The sequence below is a fragment of the Panthera tigris genome, chromosome B1, assembly GCF_018350195.1.
Source record: "Panthera tigris isolate Pti1 chromosome B1, P.tigris_Pti1_mat1.1, whole genome shotgun sequence".
Classification (NCBI taxonomy): domain Eukaryota; kingdom Metazoa; phylum Chordata; class Mammalia; order Carnivora; family Felidae; genus Panthera; species Panthera tigris.
Window position 1 is genome coordinate 85,829,059 of NC_056663.1, and position 18,688 is coordinate 85,847,746.

At 43.9% G+C, this 18,688-nt stretch overlaps 1 protein-coding gene across 2 annotated transcripts in view; it reads left to right on the forward strand.

Moving 5' to 3' along the window:
* Nucleotides 1-18,688, forward strand: part of MAML3 (mastermind like transcriptional coactivator 3) — a 412,351-nt gene that overhangs the window by 228,122 nt on the left and 165,541 nt on the right. For both annotated transcript variants that reach the window (XM_042983864.1, XM_042983865.1), the window contains exon 2: nucleotides 14,495-16,108. In XM_042983864.1, coding sequence (XP_042839798.1) covers nucleotides 14,495-16,108 — 1,614 coding nt within the window. The remainder of the gene's footprint in view (nucleotides 1-14,494; nucleotides 16,109-18,688) is intronic.

An 18,688-nucleotide genomic window follows, 5' to 3' on the forward strand; every position in this document is an offset into this window, starting at 1 on the left:
AACATCGCTGCTGTCTGTGTTTGACAAGTGTTATACATAATGGGAGCTTTTTCCAGTAGACACTTTAGGAGCAAAGTGAAAATGTGCAACAGGCTGTGAATTTCTTTGAAAGCAGGGGTCTTATGGATCTTTTCACATTCTCTGTACCCCGCTCAGTACCTGATACCAAGCCGGTCATCAAATAATGAAAAATCCTTTTAAATGAAGCATGTAATTTACACGCTTTTGTTTTGTTTGAAGATAATTGTGATTAGGATTTAAGGTTTTTTGTTTTGTTTTGTTTTTTGGGTTTTTTTTTTTTTTTTTTTTTTTGCAAATTTACTAAAGCTAAGAAACCGTTGCAGAAGAATTTAATGAATTCCTGCTCTCTGACTTAAAATGAGGCTCCCAGTTACTTAGTAACTACCTGCCAAGTTCAGCTGCCCATCTGAGTTAACAGTGCCTCCCAGAGTGATGTTTAAAAGCGAGTCACTGATTTGAATCCAGAGTCCAAATAGAGACTCTGTGAGAGCTGGAACAAGCTTTGGAGATTGGGCAGGCCAGCCCTCTCATTTTATAATTGAGGAAGCAGAGGTCCAGAGAGGTTAAGAAACTGCTGCCCGATCACATAATTAAGTTTGTTTAGTTGCTGCGCTTTAGTGAGATCTGGAAAGCGCCACATGCGTATTTTTGCTTTTCAAGTTCCTGACATTTTCTGTTGTGTACACTCAGGGTATTTTTAAATACTGATAAGCATGTGAATGCAGACCTCATTTAGTTAAATCCGGCAGTGTGGGCCGTCTTCAGTGAAATCTATTACATTGCCTTGCTTGATGCCTTTATGTTCAGCTCTTTTTGATTTGTGATGTTCAGTTGGACAAAAGGTAACAACATATTCATTGCAGTAAAAATCTTCCCCCTTTTTTTTTATAGTCACGTAACTTCAAGTATATCCCTAAAGTCATCATTTGTTGTTACAAAAAATTTTACTTCAGAACTGAGACCAAGGTGAAAAAAACTCTGTCCCGGGGGAGTTTTAGAGAGCTGTAACCATGCAAAAGTAGGCACTTACAGAAAATATTATGCAAACCTAACTGTAGCATTATAATGGAAACTGCATAAATAATATCCGGATGGCTAGGTAAGAAAGATAAAACCATTGAAATACATACTTCTGACTCTACGCTGTTACAGTACATTGACAATGCACCACAATTTGAACAGGAAGTTGACAAACTCTGAACCTGTTACAGGCAAAGTAATTTATTGCGTGGGGCGTGGGGCTGGAGCAGGGAATCCTGACTATCATTCCTTGTTCTTCCTCTGAAGAACATTCCCTCTTACACTGTGGCCCCAGTCTCTCTGTGCCTCAACATTCCTTCTCTGCAACTCTGAGGTCGGGTTGGGATTATCCCTGTGAAGTAACATTTACTAAGCCTCGGGGAACGGTCACTATTCAGAGCCTCCCAAATACTGGCACACTTCCGCCTGCATTGAGGTTTCGCTTAGCACCATCTCTGACTATACTCGTCTGGCCGGTAGTTAAGGGATAAATGTGAAGTATACTTTGAATTTGGGATCGGTCCCAAATTCAAAATTTGGGAACGGTCGTATTCACTAACGTGCCCTAGTGCCTGATATATAACCCAGCACATAGTAGGGGCTGAATCAAAGCATGAACAAATTTGTGCCAAATAGAATCGTTATTGAGTGCCCAATGTAGGTAAGACATGGAGAGGACAGAGATATGTTTAAACCAGATTACTAGTTGTATTAGTTTGTTAAGGCTGCCATAGCAAAGTAGCATACACACTGGGTGGCTGCAACAACAGAAATATGTTTGCTCATAGGTCTGGAAACTGAAAGTCCAAGATCAAGCTGGTTGTCAGGAGGATTGGTTTTTTTCTACCTTGGTTTATAGATGGCTGTCTTTTGTGTGTGTGTCTTCACTTTAACTTTAACTTTAAAGACCCTATCTCTAGATACGGTTAAATTCTGAGGTGTTCTGGGGTTAGAGCTCCAACATGTATCAGTTTGGGGAGGGCATAATTTAGCCTATAACATTAGTCATGAGCACTGGCTTTATAGATGTTTGCCATTTGGGGTATCCGTGGGGTTAAATGTAGACTACTACCTTGCTGACTCCTTTGGAAAATTATTTGCCATAGAGGTTTGATAATAAGTGTACATTTTCATCAAGAAAGGGGCATTTTGGAGTTGATTGTTGTTTCAGGGGCTGGAGTGGGTGATTGAAAATCTTGGGAAATCCACACCCCCAAGAATAGAGTAAAACCCCAGAGGACTAAGGTAATGAAAACACTTCAGAATCTGAGGGTGACCACCAGCATTGCCATCCTCCCTGGAAGTTCCCATCCTGAAATGGCTGGTACTTGGTTAGCCCCCGGAAGTTTGGTGGTCACATGTCCAGTTCCTACCCAGGAGATGAAAACGTAGGGACCAAAGGCTTTCCTCGGATCTTCAGTACTCATTGACTTTCAGGACTGGGAGGACTCTGTTGGAGCACGATCAAGCCTTGTCTTTGGGCTTCAGATTGGACAGAGAGGATTTACACTTCTGCCCCTTAAAGGGATAAGAAAAGGTCGACCCAGGCTCAGCCTTGGTCACTCCCTGTACATAATTGAAAATGCTGCCCACAGAAGTCAGAGTGAGGTTGCAGGGAAGAGGCTGTATGAGTGACTCTGACTGTTGCTATAACAACAGTACCTTGGTCTAATTTCTTTTGAAAAATGAATTTCAGCTGGTGGGATGAAACCAAGCAGCTTCTCCCCACAGATGAACGCTCTGCCCACAGCCTCCAGAGCTCTGCTGTCTATGGATTGAGTGCACGGGGTTGTGCATGCTGCTGCCTGGTTGAAAATGCTCAGAGCCAGTTAAATCACACCTGTGTTCACCCAAACGCGAGAATGTGCCTGTGTGCATGTGGACGTCTTCACCCACGGGCCATTCATCCTGGAAAGAAAAATTCTCTAGTTCTGCCTTGCCTCCCCGTTTGTGAACAAAGTTACTCTAAAGACATGTAAATAACGGCAATCACCTTGCTGGTGAATGAAGGCGAGTTCCCGTAGCTTTCAGTTGTGGAGTAAAAAAACCTGCGATGGAACGGAGGTCTGGGAGTCAGACACTGTCTAGAAATAAGAATAATGTCCGGTTTGCTCACTCACTGAGATGCGGTGTGTGCAGGCGGGAGGAATTGAGAATTCTCTAACAGGAGGTAGCTCTCAGCTTTGCTTTTGCTTTCTTTTCTTACAAAAAAGAACAAATGTCTGACCTCTTTGAGGGAAACAAGAGGCTTTTCATAGACAAGAGACCTTACTGCAATACTTTTGTTTTCCAAAGGGAGATAATGCAAAAGCAGTGTCAGGTCTGGGTGCTGTTGGCTGTTTGTGTCCCCTAAACTGGTGCAGGACATAAGTGCCACTGAGGAAAATGGTCTCCTGGAAGGGGCTAAAAACTAAAATGAGAGATTCTCGTTGAAAAGAAGGGACATTTTGAGTAAACAGTGAAATAAAAATATTCTTGATTTTTTACCCAAGGGAAAGAAAAGTACTCAGCCTCCCTGAAGTATTCCTCCCAGAGAATAAACAAATGGAAATCTCATGCTTAGTTCTAACTTGCCTATTCTTTGGTCTGTGTTGTTTGGTGTAAGTCTCCAGCTGTGAATGATGCAGATAAGATCTGATCTTTTCATTTGCCCTCTTCCTCCCTATGGTTTTTTTTCTTCTTCCTCGACAGCCTCCTTCACACTCCTTTCTTTATGGCTCTAAATAAAATCCCATTAGGAATTTCAGATTGTAATCTGAGGTCATGCATATAGGCATGTTTGAATACATAACATATGCATGACTTCTAGTAAGAGATATCAGAGATATTCCTAAGAAAATTGTTTCTTGTCCTTAAAAATAAATGTAATGTAATGCGCACGTGTGTGTTTATGTATATGAAAAGACAGAGCAATTCAGGGTTCAGATTGCGGAATTCTGATGGCAGCCACAGAGCTCAGAGGAGCTTTTCCAATGGCCAGCTTCCAAGTAAAGGAAGCTGCCACCGGGATGCACACATTCACTCCCTCTGGAAGTTTTCAGGGCTGCCGCATTCATCACTTCTCAAACACATGCTCCATTTGCAAGAGTAACATCTTCCTCGTAGAGGAGCACAATGCTTCTCTGTGAATCAGGCAGATCTGACTGGAAGCCGTGAACACATCGTCCTTAGACCGTCATGACACAGGTGCCTAAAACACTTCCCCAGAATTTCTAAGCAAGGTTTGCTCATGTTTAATCAGGACAGGAGTCATCAGACGCAGAAGAGCAGAGTAGGTGAGAATAAGTGGAACTAAGAAGGGCTCTGCTGTGTGCCCTGCGACAAATTACTATCCACTCTGAGTCCATTCCTCTTCTATCATGGAGTTGTGAGGATTAATCAAGATAATATGTGTAAAGCACTTAGCTTGATGCCTGGTACAGGGTAAGCTCTCAGCCAACTAGAATATTAAATGACAAGGATATCTTGAAACATTTAGTAAGCAGTGAATCAAATTCTTGGGTACAAACTTAGAAGTTTAGAGCCTTCTAGTGAAAACTATGGGAAGAGATTTGAAAATCAGATAACCTTGACATTTGCAGAGATAACAGTCCCGGATTTTAACCAGTAGTTAATAATTGTTGAAGTACCAATTGGAACTACATGTATGAAGCTTGTGAAAAATATCCTAACTTCAGATATAAAAAATAAAAAGTACACAGGGTTCATGTGACTTGTGATGAAAAATAATTTATTCGTTCAATTGAGACAAAGCCAGGAGCCTATATGAACATTTATGTATTTGGAAGTACGGAGATTTGAGATCTTGGGATTTAGCGTTTCTAAATGTCAAGGGCCCTGACTGCCACTGCTGCTGATGTTTTATGATCCCTTCCCAATATGTTGTTGTATATTCAGTTGGTGCTTGTTACACGTGTAAGAAAAACTAAAGGATAAAAGCATTCATAAAAATTCAGCCACACACACGCAAATTTTAAATGCTTTTTTTTTTATTTTTTAAATATTTTTTAACATTTTGTTTATTTTTGAGAGACAGAGCGAGAAAGAGCTTGAGCCGGGGAGGGGCAAAGAGAGAGGGGAGGCATAGATTCAGATGCAGGCTCCAGGCTCCAAGCTGCCAGCACAGAACCTGATGTGGGGCTTGAACCCCTGGACCATGAGATCATGACCTGAGCTGAAGTCAGACACTCAACCGACTGAGCCATCCAGGTGCCCCCAAATTTTAAATGCTTTTAAAGAGTACCTTACTCTGGCACCTCGCAGCTGGAACTGGGTGAGCATCCATGTTTCAAACCCTGAAAAGAGGCACGATCACTCTCGTGTACACCTAACTCTACTTGGAAATAGGGTTTTAAGTCTGACTCATAGCAGAAAGGAGAAAGATCATGGTCATTTCTAAAAATAACCTCAAAGTCCCCCGGAATGTTCTCAATGGCCCTTGAGCGGGGGCGCTGAGCAGTGCCCCAGCATTCCCTTGGGCCTCTGTGGCTGAGGTTACAGATGCCCACCAGGAGGGTGAGGCCCCTTTTAAGATGATCCTTTTCTTCCTGGAGCATTTCAGAATGGAGATTTCTAACTGCTCGTGGCTGACATTCCGTCCAGAGACCCAACCTTTCCCAATGATCAGGCTCAGAGAAGCTGCACCCTGGGATGGTCACAAGTATAGGTTTTAAACTCTTGGCTTTCAGGAAAATAGCATGTGTGTATATGTGTGTATTTTTACTTCATATGGTTTTTATTATGTAGTAAAGTTGTTTTCTCTCTAAAATAATGTTAGGAGTGTATAAGGCTGACAAGGGAAGAGTTCAGGAGTTGTGATAAGATTGTTCTTTTTCATTTTGTGTTGCTCTGCCCTTCACATAGATCTCCTTTTTTTTTTAAGTTTAAAAAAAAAATTTTTTTTTAATGTTTATTTTTTTGAGAGAGGGAGAGGGAGACAGAGCATGAGCAGGGGAGAGGCAGAGAGAGGGAGACACAGGAGCTCCAGGCTCTGAGCTGTAAGCACAGAGCCTGACGTGGAGCTCAGACTCACAAGCTGCGAGATCGTAACCTGACCTGAAGTCAGACGCTTAACTGACTGAGCCACCCAGGCACCCCCACATAGATCGCCTTTTAAAAAAGTACTCAAAACTTTTTTTTTTAATTTTTTTTTTTAACGTTTATTTATTTTTGAGACAGAGAGAGACAGAGCATGAACGGGGGAGGGGCAGAGAGAGGGAGACACGGAATCGGAAGCAGGCTCCAGGCTCTGAACTATCAGCCCAGAGCCCGATGCGGGGCTCGAACTCACGGACCGCGATTTCGTGACCCGAGCTGAAGTCGGACGCTTATCTGACTGAGCCACTCAGGCGCCCCTCAAAACTTTTTTGACAAAACTTTTGTCAATATATGTCTGACATGCGTTTACTTTGGGTGTGGTCTTTGTTCTTAGGACTGAGTCCACCCCTCAGCACTTGGCACATGGGTATACAGCATGCCCTAGGTTCATTTGAATGAAAGTGAAGCTGGGGCGCCTGGGTGGCTCCGTCGGTTGGGCGTCCGACTTTGGCTCAGGTCATGATCTCGTGGTCTGTGAGTTCGAGCCCCACGTCAGGCTCTGTGCCGACAACTCGGAGCCTGGAGCTTGTTTCAGATTCTGTGTCTCCCTCTCTCTCTCTGACCTTCCCCCATTCATGCTCTGTCTCTCTCTGTCTCAAAAATGAATAAACGTTAAAAAAAATTTTTTGAATGAAAGTGAAGGTAAGTATATAAATATGGAGGGAGAAAATGGTCTAGGATATTACTTTGCTCAGAGAAACCTACAATGTAAAAACTAAACCTTTTCATGAAAAGTCTTATAGAAGTCCAGCAGGCTTCTACAGAATTTGAGGTCCTCTGAGGTTTGAAATAAAACAGTCTAGAGCATTGTTTCTTAGTCCTGTTTGTGAACTGTCCCGAATTATCATGAATTAACTCAGGAGCATTTTATATGGACATTGGGTTTCTGTGTGTATGTGTATTTTTTAAAAAAATCAAACCAACAATTTCAGAATGTCAGAACTCCAACAGAATTCTTATTCTAGATCAGAATTTCTAAAAACTAGGGGTCCTGGGCCAACTACCTCAGAGGAATTGAGGTCTTTATTAAGTTTCTTTAGGGACACCTGGGTGGCTCAGTCAGTTAAGCGTCCAACTCTTGACTGTGGCTCAGGTCATGATCTCAGTGCCATGAGCTGGAGTCCCGACTCAGGCTCTGCACTGACAGTGGGGAGCCTGCTCGGGATTCTCTCCCTGCACCTCCCCCACTCGTGTGCGTGCACTTGCTCTCTCTCTCTCTCTCTCTCAAAATAAATAAATAAACTTTAAAAAATTTTTCTGTAGATACCTGTGCCTCCAACCTGTGTTCCGCTCTGGATCCCACCTTGAGCTACTAAATCAGAAACTGTGCAAATGGGACCAAGAAATCTGCATTTGTAACAGCTCTCCAGGTCACTTTAGAGTTGGATAATGAATGGCCTAGAAAATTGAACCTCTAAATAAACCTCAAAAGATCCTTTCTAAGGGTGCTTAAATCTGGTAGACAGTTCTGGAAGTGTTTTTTGCACACTATCCACATTCTAATAAAATATCTAACACGTGAATACTCTGCGTCCCTTTACAAATACATTAAATAAGCACGTCAAATTTATCCATGTGTTCACAAGCTTATGATCTGCTGGTAGAATGAGAAGAGAATAACCCTATGAAAATTGATACAGTGAATCATCTTCTGGTTTGATCAGAGCAGATCAGAATGGCCAAAATGTTCTCTTTGAGCCTTTAAATTAGTTATAACATCTGCAAACTGAAATTCCATTTTGTCTTCAAGTCCTGGGAAATGGTTATATCTCTGACATGGTGAAGAAAGTTCACTCACACTTTTGGTTGGTGAGTGCAAAACCCCTTAAAGTCTTGGTATGGAAATTTAAAATTCAACCATGAAAATATCCAGCATTTTGAGTTCACACACTTGTCAAAACATCTGACCTTGGTAATGGCACATGAAATCTCTGGGTTTCAGTTTCAGCTTTCCTTTACACAATTCTCCTCATATGCTCTCTGGTTGTTCTGATTCCCTGAACCCATAGGGTCCTCAAAAATATTAAGCAGGGGACAGTCCACAAGCCATTTCCAGCATCTCAAAATAACTAAAATAAATTGTACATCTACTTAATTATCATGAAAACTCTAGGCAGACCACTATTTTCAAGTGCATACTTCGGGGAACAATTACACAAATTTGGTGTAGTTATTTGAGAGATTGCTCTAGCATTCATTTGTACAGCCTCACGAAGAAAAAGGAAGGCAGTTACAGTACAATGTGTTTAAGAATGCCACAAGAGCACGTGGACGGTCCCCGGGATCAGGACTTGTGGGAGGGACTGTCAAGAGCGACTGTGTAGAAGGTAATGTGTAAACTGATTGTGAAGGAAAAATAGAACTGGTCAGGTGAAGAAGTTGGATAAGAGTATATATAACGTATGCAAGGGCTCAGAGAGACAGAGAATGAACACTGTATGTCCTGAGAACTGCAAATAATTACGTCTAGCCAAAGACTTAGAGCTGATTGGTGTTGGGGGACAGGTGGAAAGGAAGAAGGTTAGAGGTGATAGCTAAGACAGGAGAAGTAAGTAAGCAGAGATGAGGATTGAGTTGTGGAGGGCCTCTGTGCTGGATTTAGATGATGCTGAAGACAGTGGACAGCTCCAGAAAAGCTGTGCAGGTGAAGAATGGGCATGATCAGTTCCACACGTTATAAAGAAATTCACAGCCATAGTGTACAGAATGGGTTGGAGGGGAGCAAGCAAGCCTGGGGCAGAGAGAGTCATTCAGAAGCTGCTGCAGAAAACAGGAGAGAAGTGTTGATGATCTGAACTAATGCAGTGGCACTGGGGGTGGAAGATGAAAGTAAAATTCGAAGATGATAAGAACAGATAGTTCTTGAGGTATAATTGGGTGTGGGTGGTGGGGAAAGAGTGGAATCAAAGATGATTCCTGAAAACAGTGTGAGAGAGCATTATGACGATTAGCATCGGAGTCCAGTGCTGGTGATGAAGGCACAGCCAGACTCTGCCATCCAGGGTGTGGTGTGGGCTCTGCAGTCAGACCTGAGTCTGAATTTGAACCTGGGTTGAGCCACTTCCCCACCCCCAAACCCCAGCTCTGTAATTTTGTAATCTCACTTAATCTCTCTATGCCTGAAGTTCTTTCTCCATAAGACAGTTACAATAAAACCTACCTTTTAGAACCATTGTCTCCTACGAGACAAGGAATCTGATGGCTTACCCCAATGGCTTTCATCTTAAAGACCTCATTATTAATAGTAACCTCATCCTCTATAGTACCAGGCTCCGTCCATGATCCTGCCCAGTTTCATGCAAAATCAAGGACAAGGCAATATGAGTTTTTTTGAACTTACTAGCACTGCTAAAAGTCAAAAGGCAGAAAGAACCTCTTTTTGTGTGTGGATATTCTGGCCCAGGGGACCCCTAAGGGAGCCCCTCCATGTCAGCAGAGGCCTGGTAATCTTAGCTATGTTCCTCATCCCTGTTATGGGTGTCATCTACCCCCACCAAAACACTGACCTTTTCCCTGTAGACCCATAAGACCAGCACATGACCTGTCCCAAAGGTTTTATATGAGGATAAAATACGATTCTGTGTGGAAGTGCTTTATAACCCCAAAGGCAAAGCTATTCTTCTTACTATTGGTCCAGCTGTCATATCACCCCTCCCAAACCATTCTGTCTCTCTCTGCCTCTCAGTTTCTCTCTGTGTCTATCAGTTCCTCCCTCTCCCTACCCCCACCCCCACTTCTGTCTCTCTCTCTCTCTCTCTCATGTGCACACACACACACACACACACACACACACACACACAGTTTCACAGAAACACAAGCTATCAAGCCACACCGTAGATGGGAGACTCACGCTCAAGCCATTATGGAGGAGGAATTGTTTCCTTCAGAGTAATTGACACATGATAGCAGCCCATATTGTCATAGGCACTGGATGAAAAGCGTGCTTCAGCCCCTGCCACCGCAGCTTCCCTTAATGGGAGAAAACATTTATATGTAATAATAGTAATACAGGGACAAGGGAGCTGATGCTCAGTAAAGAGTTTCTGTGATTCTTCCACAAGGGCACAAATCATACTAAGAGGCTTCCAGGTTTGTACAGCAGAAGGACCAGGGAGTCCCTAAGATAAAGCCATTTGAGCTCAGACTCTTATCTGAGTCCTTGGGTGGCAGGGGCTCACAGGGATGCCTCCATATTCGGTGAACAGTCCTCCTGCTCATTGAGCAGAGTGCTTGTGAGTTCCTCAGCCTTCTCAAGCTCACAGGTTCTATCTCTTCCTAACTACTTCCTTCTATCTTCCAAGAGGGGCATAAGAGAATTAGACTCTCAGACCTCCTTTCCATACGGCAAAGGATGATGAAACAGACAATAGGGATACTAAGATTGCTCTAAACTGTTTTGGACACAACTAAACAAAACATGGAACTACAACATAGCATATTCAATGATGTCTTTCTTATATTCCCAAATGCTGATACATGAAATGTATGTCAAGATACTGGTTAAAGGGGCCAGCGGTAGAGAATATTAGGCCCTCAAGGAAATGGAAATACTCAGCAGTTCCATTCAGGTCACATGCTGAAAATGCATTTGATTTGAACCTCAACAATCTAGTGCTGTTCTACAATCTAGGACACGAATGCATTAGCACTTGGACTTGGGCTTGAATTGCAAATTTGATTTTTGTTGTTCATATTAAAAAAGCTATACCAGATGCTTAGAAAACATTAGGATTTTGCCAGCTAGGGAACAGAAATATTATCATTCTACCTATTTGTATTTTGAAGATCCAGAAAGCAGTCTATCTCCGTTGCAGTTTTGACTATGGTATGACTGAATTTTAAAGGTAATAATAGCTAAGACTTAGTTTGGTGCTTACTGGGTACCAGGCTTGAAGTTAAGTGTTTTCCATATTATTACATTTAAGTTCATTCTCACAGTACCTCTATGAGCTAAATATTATTAACCCGTTTTGCAGATATAGTAACCAAAACTTAGGAGAAATTAAATAACTTTTCCAGGATTCATTCATTTAACAGATAATTATCGACTATCAACTATGAGCTACTGGGGTCCCAGTAGTGAACAATACAGAAAAATCCCTCCCGTCATATAACTCACTTTCTAATGGAAGGGATCATAGCTAACATTTATTAAGTACCAGACAACATTTATATGTATTAACTCTTAGGCGGAGGGAGGAAGTCTTGGGTTTGAACCCAGGCATTCTAACTACTGGGCCAAGGCTCCTGTTTTTGTATTACTGCCCTATACTTCCCTACCCAGGTAGGCCCCCTCAGCTGGGAAGAGGTGAAACTTGGGGTTCCCAGACGGACCTACCTTTCAGCATGTTCTAAGCCACCACTGTTTTACAGAGGAACAAACAGACCATTTGTCTTTATTTCCCCATCCTGTCCCATCCATTTCATGACCTAGAACAGAATGATGGACATGAACTTTCTAAAATAAACTCCGTTTCGTTTGTACAAGTGCCTTTTTTTTTTTTAACATCGCTTCAGGTGGTGCCGAAGGCCCCAAGTCTTCTCTTCTTTAGGCCCTAAAGCTGTGATATTTGAACTTGCTGCTGTGTGTTAGAGCTACATTCAAATATCTGCCATGCCTATGATCACAGCCACGATTTTCTGGTATGTTCAATAAATAACATAATTATCTAGCAGTTGCTACCTAATAGGATGGATTGAACCCGTGTTTTCTTTGAAGTCAAACTCCAGTGTGTCCCAGTTAGACCCTTGTTTTCAGCAATTCTGGGGCTTCTACCAAGTGAATGCAGACAGTGTTAGGTCTTGTGATTAAACACATAAGATTTGGGAACAGGGGTTAGACTGGATTTTTATTCAAGGACCTTTTCTGTTTACTTTTGAAATGGAATTCTCTACTTATGAGAGAATAGCAATAAAGTGGCACTGCTTAGAATCCCCCCACATCATCTGCAGATTGGTTTTATTATACATAGGGTTCCTCCAGAGCCTTGGCAGTTCCACGTGTGAGTGAAGAATGGGGTCAGAGGGAATTCTGCTCCTCTCTTCCTTGCTTCTATAATACACTGCGCCTTTGCCAAGAATAGGAGAGTGCCCAGGTGGAGGACCATTCTGCCTCCCCCCTCCTCATGCCGTCCTGCCTTCAACTCTGCAGAGTTACTGAAACCCCTTGTAACCTGACTTAGTCTTCCTTTGGTCTTTCAGCAGGCACTTCCCAGGAGCTACTCTTTGCCAAACTCTTTCACCAGAGCCCCACACATTGGCCCTTTGTGACAGAAAGGACGGGGGCAGACAGATGAATTAGGTTTATAGTTAGTAAATCCATAGGGTTAGCAAGAGTTTTCTAAATTGGACTTCTCAAATAAGTCCACCTAAGTGAACACAACACTCTGCAGGGTAAGAGTTCCCATTACTCTTGTAGAGTCTCCAAGTCTGGCCTTCCTTATGGTCAATAAGGCTGCCTCCTGCTCTGACTAAAATTCAACTCTTCCAGCTTCTGTGAGTTAGACAATAGAATTAATTATTCAATTTGTCATTACTTATTAACTGCCGCTATGAACCTGAACACTAGGTGCAGCCCCATGAATACACAGTAAACAAGTCAGTCATAGTCCCTGCCTTCTTGGAGCTCACTAAACAGACATTTAAGCAGTTGCCCCAAAGTATGGGAGAAACTGTAATGGGGAAGTGGAGATTGCTTGGAAAAACTTATTCCAGGATATCCAACCCAGTATCGGAGGGTCAAAGAAGGTACCTAAAGTAGTTAGCGTGCAGAAGGGATGTAAGATTTCCTAGAGGAAGTAAAATCTAAGATATAACCTGAAAGATAGGTAGCTGTTAACCTGGGGGTGCGGAGACAGAGGGAGAAGAATATGTTTCGGGGGGGGGGGGGGGAACAACATGTACAATGCCCTGGAGGCCGAAGGAAGCTTGACACATTTAAGAACCTGAAAGAGTTTCAGGGGAGTTGATAGAAAATGTTTGGCAGGGGACAGGGAGGTGATGCCAAACAGAGAAGCAAGAAGATGAGCCTGGAATGATGAGCAGAAACCAGGTGAAGTAGGCTCAGTCTGGATTTTAATCTAAAGGCAATGGAAATCATTTCAGGGTTATAAACAGGAAGGACAGTATGTATCTTGAAAGAGGTAGCAGTTTAGAGAATAGATTGTTGGAGAGCAAAGCAATGGACAAAAGAACAGATGAAGGAGTGAATGGATGGATGAATGGAGGCAAGGCAAAGAGACCAATCAGGAGACTATTACAACGATCTAGTGAGAGAAAATGGTATTCTGGCCTAGGATAGTGGCAGTGAGGTTGGAGATGAGGGGGCATGTTAGAGGGATACTGTAGATGGAGAATCCATAGGACTTGGTGATTGGTGATGTGAGATGTTTTGAGAAGAATGCTCAGGTTTACAGTTTGGGTAGCTGAGGAGACATTGAGTGGGGAAGTGGGTAGATACTGAGACAGTTAACATGGGTGGGGATCGTGTTTGATAATCAGCTTAATGTTGAGACATGTGGTGTTTTAGATGCTTGTGAAGCATCCAGGAAGAAGATGTGGAGTTCAGCAGAGAAGCCTGGACTGGGTACATTGTTATGGGGTCACCAGCCTAGAGAAGATAGTCAAAGCTGTTGTAATGGATGTAATCATGCAGGCCTGTAGAGTGTGCAGGAACTAAACGCATAAGACCAAATGACACTGAGAAAGAGCAAATGGAGAGAAAGAAGGAAATCCAGGAAAATGTGCTATCATGGAAAGCAACGGAAGCATGCTTTTAGAGACGTGTGGGCTGCTAGATCCCAAAGTGTTGGGAGGTCAAGTAAATAAGAACTGAAAGGAAGTTACGGGTTATGTTAACCATTAATCTTCATCTCTGTGCTACTCAGTATATGTGTTAAATTCCATGTTCTTAGAGTATTTTTAGTGTTTTTTTTTTAATATTGTTGATTTAATTCCTTGATGTCTTCAGTTAAGATGTGAGAAAAAGTTAAGATGGGTTTTAACATCTTCCTTAAGTATAACACATTTGGGTCCAAGTCTCACATTTAACATCACTTTGGGAAATAATAATAGATGATTCTCTGCTGTAAGAGAAGTACTGCCTTTAACTGTCTCTTTTTGTTCCCCACCCTCCAATCTTTAGTTTGTTTTCTGTCTTTCAGCCTCATGGGCTCTTCTTTTGGATAAAACCTTTTCCCACAGAATTTGAAGCCTGGCTACTTTTGAACTTAGACATAGAACATCTTTCTTGTGTGTTCTAACGCATTTAAAAGTTAGTTCACAGCTACATCCCCTCGCTCAAAGAGTAAATGATGACTTGGAGGTTTACTTGCCCTCTTTCCTGTGTCTTTTCCAGCTCCAAGAGACCGTGAAAAGGAAGTTGGAAGGAGCTCGATCACCACTTAATGGAGACCAACAGAATGGTGCTTGTGATGGGAATTTTTCTCCAACCAGCAAGAGAATACGAAAGGACATTCCCACAGGGATGGAAACCATCAACATGCCGCTGCCTTCAGCTTCTCCTCTTCACCAACTTGACCTGAAGCCTTCTTTGCCCTTGCAGAATAGCGGAAGTCACACGCCCGGGCTTCTAGAAGATCTAAGTAAGAATGGTAGACTCCCAGAGATCAAACTTCCTGTTAATGGTTGCAGTGACCTGGAGGAGAGCTTCACCATCCTGCAGAGCAAGGACCTCAAGCAAGAGCCTCTAGATGACCCTACTTGCATAGACACATCAGAAACGTCTCTTTCCAATCAGAACAAGCTGTTCTCAGACATTAACCTGAATGACCAGGAGTGGCAAGAATTAATAGATGAGTTGGCCAACACGGTTCCCGAAGATGACATACAGGACCTGTTCAACGAAGACTTTGAAGAGAAGAAGGAGCCAGAATTCTCACAGCCGGCGACCGAGACCCCTCTCTCCCAGGAGAGCGTGAGTGTGAAGAGCGACCCCTCTCACTCTCCTTTTGCACACGTCTCCATGGGCTCTCCCCAGGCGAGGCCTTCTTCTTCGGGTCCTCCCTTTTCTACGGTCTCCACGGCCACTAGTTTACCTTCTGCTGCCAGCACTCCCGCAGCTCCAAACCCCGCGAGCTCACCAGCAAACTGTGCTGTCCAGTCCCCTCAAACTCCAAACCAAGCCCACACTCCGGGCCAAGCTCCACCTCGGCCTGGAAATGGTTATCTCCTTAATCCGGCAGGAGTGACAGTGGCTGGTTCAGGGTCAGGCCCCATGGCGGTGCCCAGCTCCGACATGTCTCCAGCGGAACAGCTCAAGCAGATGGCTGCACAGCAGCAACAAAGGGCCAAACTCATGCAGCAGAAGCAGCAGCAGCAGCAACAGCAGCAGCAACAGCAACAGCAGCAGCAACAACAACAGCAACACCAACAGCAGCAGCAGCAGCAGCAGCAACAGCAGCAACATTCAAACCAGACTTCGAGTTGGTCTCCTCTGGGGCCTCCGTCCAGCCCCTACGGGTCAGCTTTCTCTGCAGAAAAACCAAATAGCCCAATGATGTACCCCCAAGCCTTTAACAACCAAAACCCCATAGTGCCTCCCATGGCAAACAACCTGCAGAAGACGACAATGAATAACTACCTCCCTCAGAACCACATGAATATGATCAATCAGCAGCCAAATAACTTGGGTACAAACTCCTTGAACAAACAGCACAACATTCTCACGTACGGCAACACTAAGCCCCTGACCCATTTTAACGCAGACTTGAGTCAGAGGATGACCCCGCCGATGGCCAACCCCAACAAAAACCCCTTGATGCCCTACATCCAGCAGCAGCAGCCTCCGCCCCCGCCCCCGCCACAGCAGCCACCCCCGCCGCCGCCACCGCCGCAGCTCCAGGCTCCCCGCGCGCACCTGAGTGAGGAGCAGAAGCGCATGCTCCTCCTGAAACAGAAAGGAGTGATGAGCCAGCCCATGGCTTACGCCGCGCTTCCGTCCCACGGTCAGGTAAGTGCGAGAGCGAGGCGCGCTTGGAGCGGTGCTGGTGGTGCGTTTCCCACTGCCCACGGGCGATGCTCTCCACGCGGCCGTGGGGGCACGCTGTAATTACCTGCAGAATCCTTCCTGTACCACCTCCTGTGGTTGCCGGGTTTGGGGTGTTTTTGTTGTTGCTGTTGTTGTTTCTTTTCTCCTAAGAGATGGGAAAGGTTGGTACGGGAGACTTTTCCTGTGTTTGGATGTCTAGGAGTCAAACTTCTTTCATTTCCTGCCGGCAGAGAAGAAACCGGAAATCAGGTGAAGTTCTCACAGAGAGAGAGAGAGGCAGGCCATAAAGGTCTCAGGGCAAAACATGCTGATTCTTCTGTGGCATCTCTCCCGGGCCATATAGTCCTAGACTCTGGTTGGTGGCAAGGCCAGAGCACTTAGGGATCTCTGCATCAGCTTTATAAGGCCCTAAACCATCTTCACCTATCTTACTGAATGGCGAATAATGGAAATGTGGACTCTTGACGTTTCAAGGTGGGAGAGCTTTCTGTATTTTCAAAGGGAAGTGGAGGATAGATTTTTGTAGGACCATTCAGCGTTTAAACATTTGTTGCTCAACTAGCACAGTTAGAAGCTGTTTCAACCTCGTGACCTGGGAGTGCAATAAAACCGTTCCGGTTCAGCTCTAATTCAGGAAAATTTGATGGTGAATATATATCTTAGTGCCCGATCAAAATAAATTTTCCTCTTTTTCCCACTGTCTTTCTTTATGACATTCTGGTTTAGGGGTGTAGGGCTCTCAATGGTCTGTGGTAAAAATGAGTGGCAGCCAGTTGGGGAGTGTGAGTCCTCATTGACAAGCATTCACTCCCGTCATCCTGACCAGTGTAGCAAGCAGCCAGAGTTCCTTTTTTTTTTTTTTTTAAACATTTATTTATTCTTGAGAGACAGAGCGTGAGCAGGGGAGGGGCAGAGAGAGAAGGAGACACAGAATCCGAAGCAGCCTCCAGGCTCTGAGCAAGCAGTCAGCACAGAGCCTGATGCGGGGCTCGAACCCACAAACTGAGAGATCATGACCTGAGCCGAAGTCGGACGCACCACCAGTTGAGCCACCCAGGTGCCCCATGTAGCCAAAGCTCCTTAAACAAACCTTATCTTCCTTGAAGGAATAAGGGATTGGAGAAATGCACTGATCTACTGACTTTCCTCCAACATGGGTGAATTCACTGGAGCCATCATTTCACTACCAATTGCTATTTTGTGCCTTAGTCCTCTTAGGATGGTGACATTTGCCTCGTAGTTGAGGATTTTGCACAAGAGTCTTTGCTTTAAGGGCTCTCCTCTGCAAACAGGTTCTAACTAGTGCTTGGATGTGTGTCCACAATTGGAAACATTCTAGCACTGGGAAGTACGGCAGGCAGATCTCGCGTCACTAGGGGCTGTTGGCATCTTGCATGTCCCAGTATGGCCGCCCCACCCCACACCCACCTTCCCTGAGCTCGGTGGAGACTGCACAGGAGGAGCCCGTGCTGGCCTGCAGAGACAGGCCTGAGCTCTGTGGCTCGATTCTTGTCCTTCACAGCCTTCCAACCCCAAAACCTCACAGTGGTTTCTTGTCTGCACATGCCGGCCAGCTCCAAAGAAATTCTGTCTGGCGGGATAGAAATATGGTTTGGTTTCCACCAACTGTAATCAGCAGCTGGTAGAAAAACACCATTGAAATGGGAGCTTTTTTATGTTTTATCTTGGTCTCATTAAAAAAAAAAATGCCGTTGGAAAATGCAACATTTTATACACTTCAATATTAGGTTCTGTAGGAGGTAAAAATGTAGGGAACGTACAGGGATGTTTGTTGTAGCCCGGACACGTCAGACATTTATGAGATCACAGGCTGTCAGAATGGTCTGTTGTTAATCTTAATACAAATTGTGCTGCTACACTTGCTGTTTTTACGGGAGCCACAGAAAGGTATTTCCTCCGAGCCAGACCTAGGATGATTAATTCCACCTCACAGGCTCTGCAGACACGTGGGTGCCGTGTGAACCCATCCTCACTTCCCACCCTCATTAAATGTCTTGAAATTTGCTAACTTGGGACGAAGTTCTTGTCTTTGCTGGAACACAAATTTTAAAGGTACTTATTTCAGGTCCTTATGCTTGCCTAACTGTGAGTAACTGAAGCCTTGAGCCACAGAGGTCATGCTTTGAAAGGACTCAGTCAAGTGTAGAAACAAAAGTGATGGTTTTCTGGATTAAATCTGTGGGCTCCTCCTCTTTTCCTTCCATCTCATGAGGTACTTTCAGGGTAGACAGAATTCGCCTGTTTGAGGCCTCATTAGAATAATCACTTCTTAACCTCAAAAAGAACCATCAAGCAAAAAGCACACTTTTTAATGAAATATTAACTCACCACTGTTTGAAACAAGCTTCAAAATACATATATAAACATGTGAATATCTTTCTGCAAACATACCATTTATTTCATGCTTTTACCTGATTGTGGAGCAGTATTTACATAGCTCTCAGAATAGTTAATTACACTATATGCAAGTACATTGCACAAATATGAGCTCAAATTACAGGCATGATATAAAATATAATT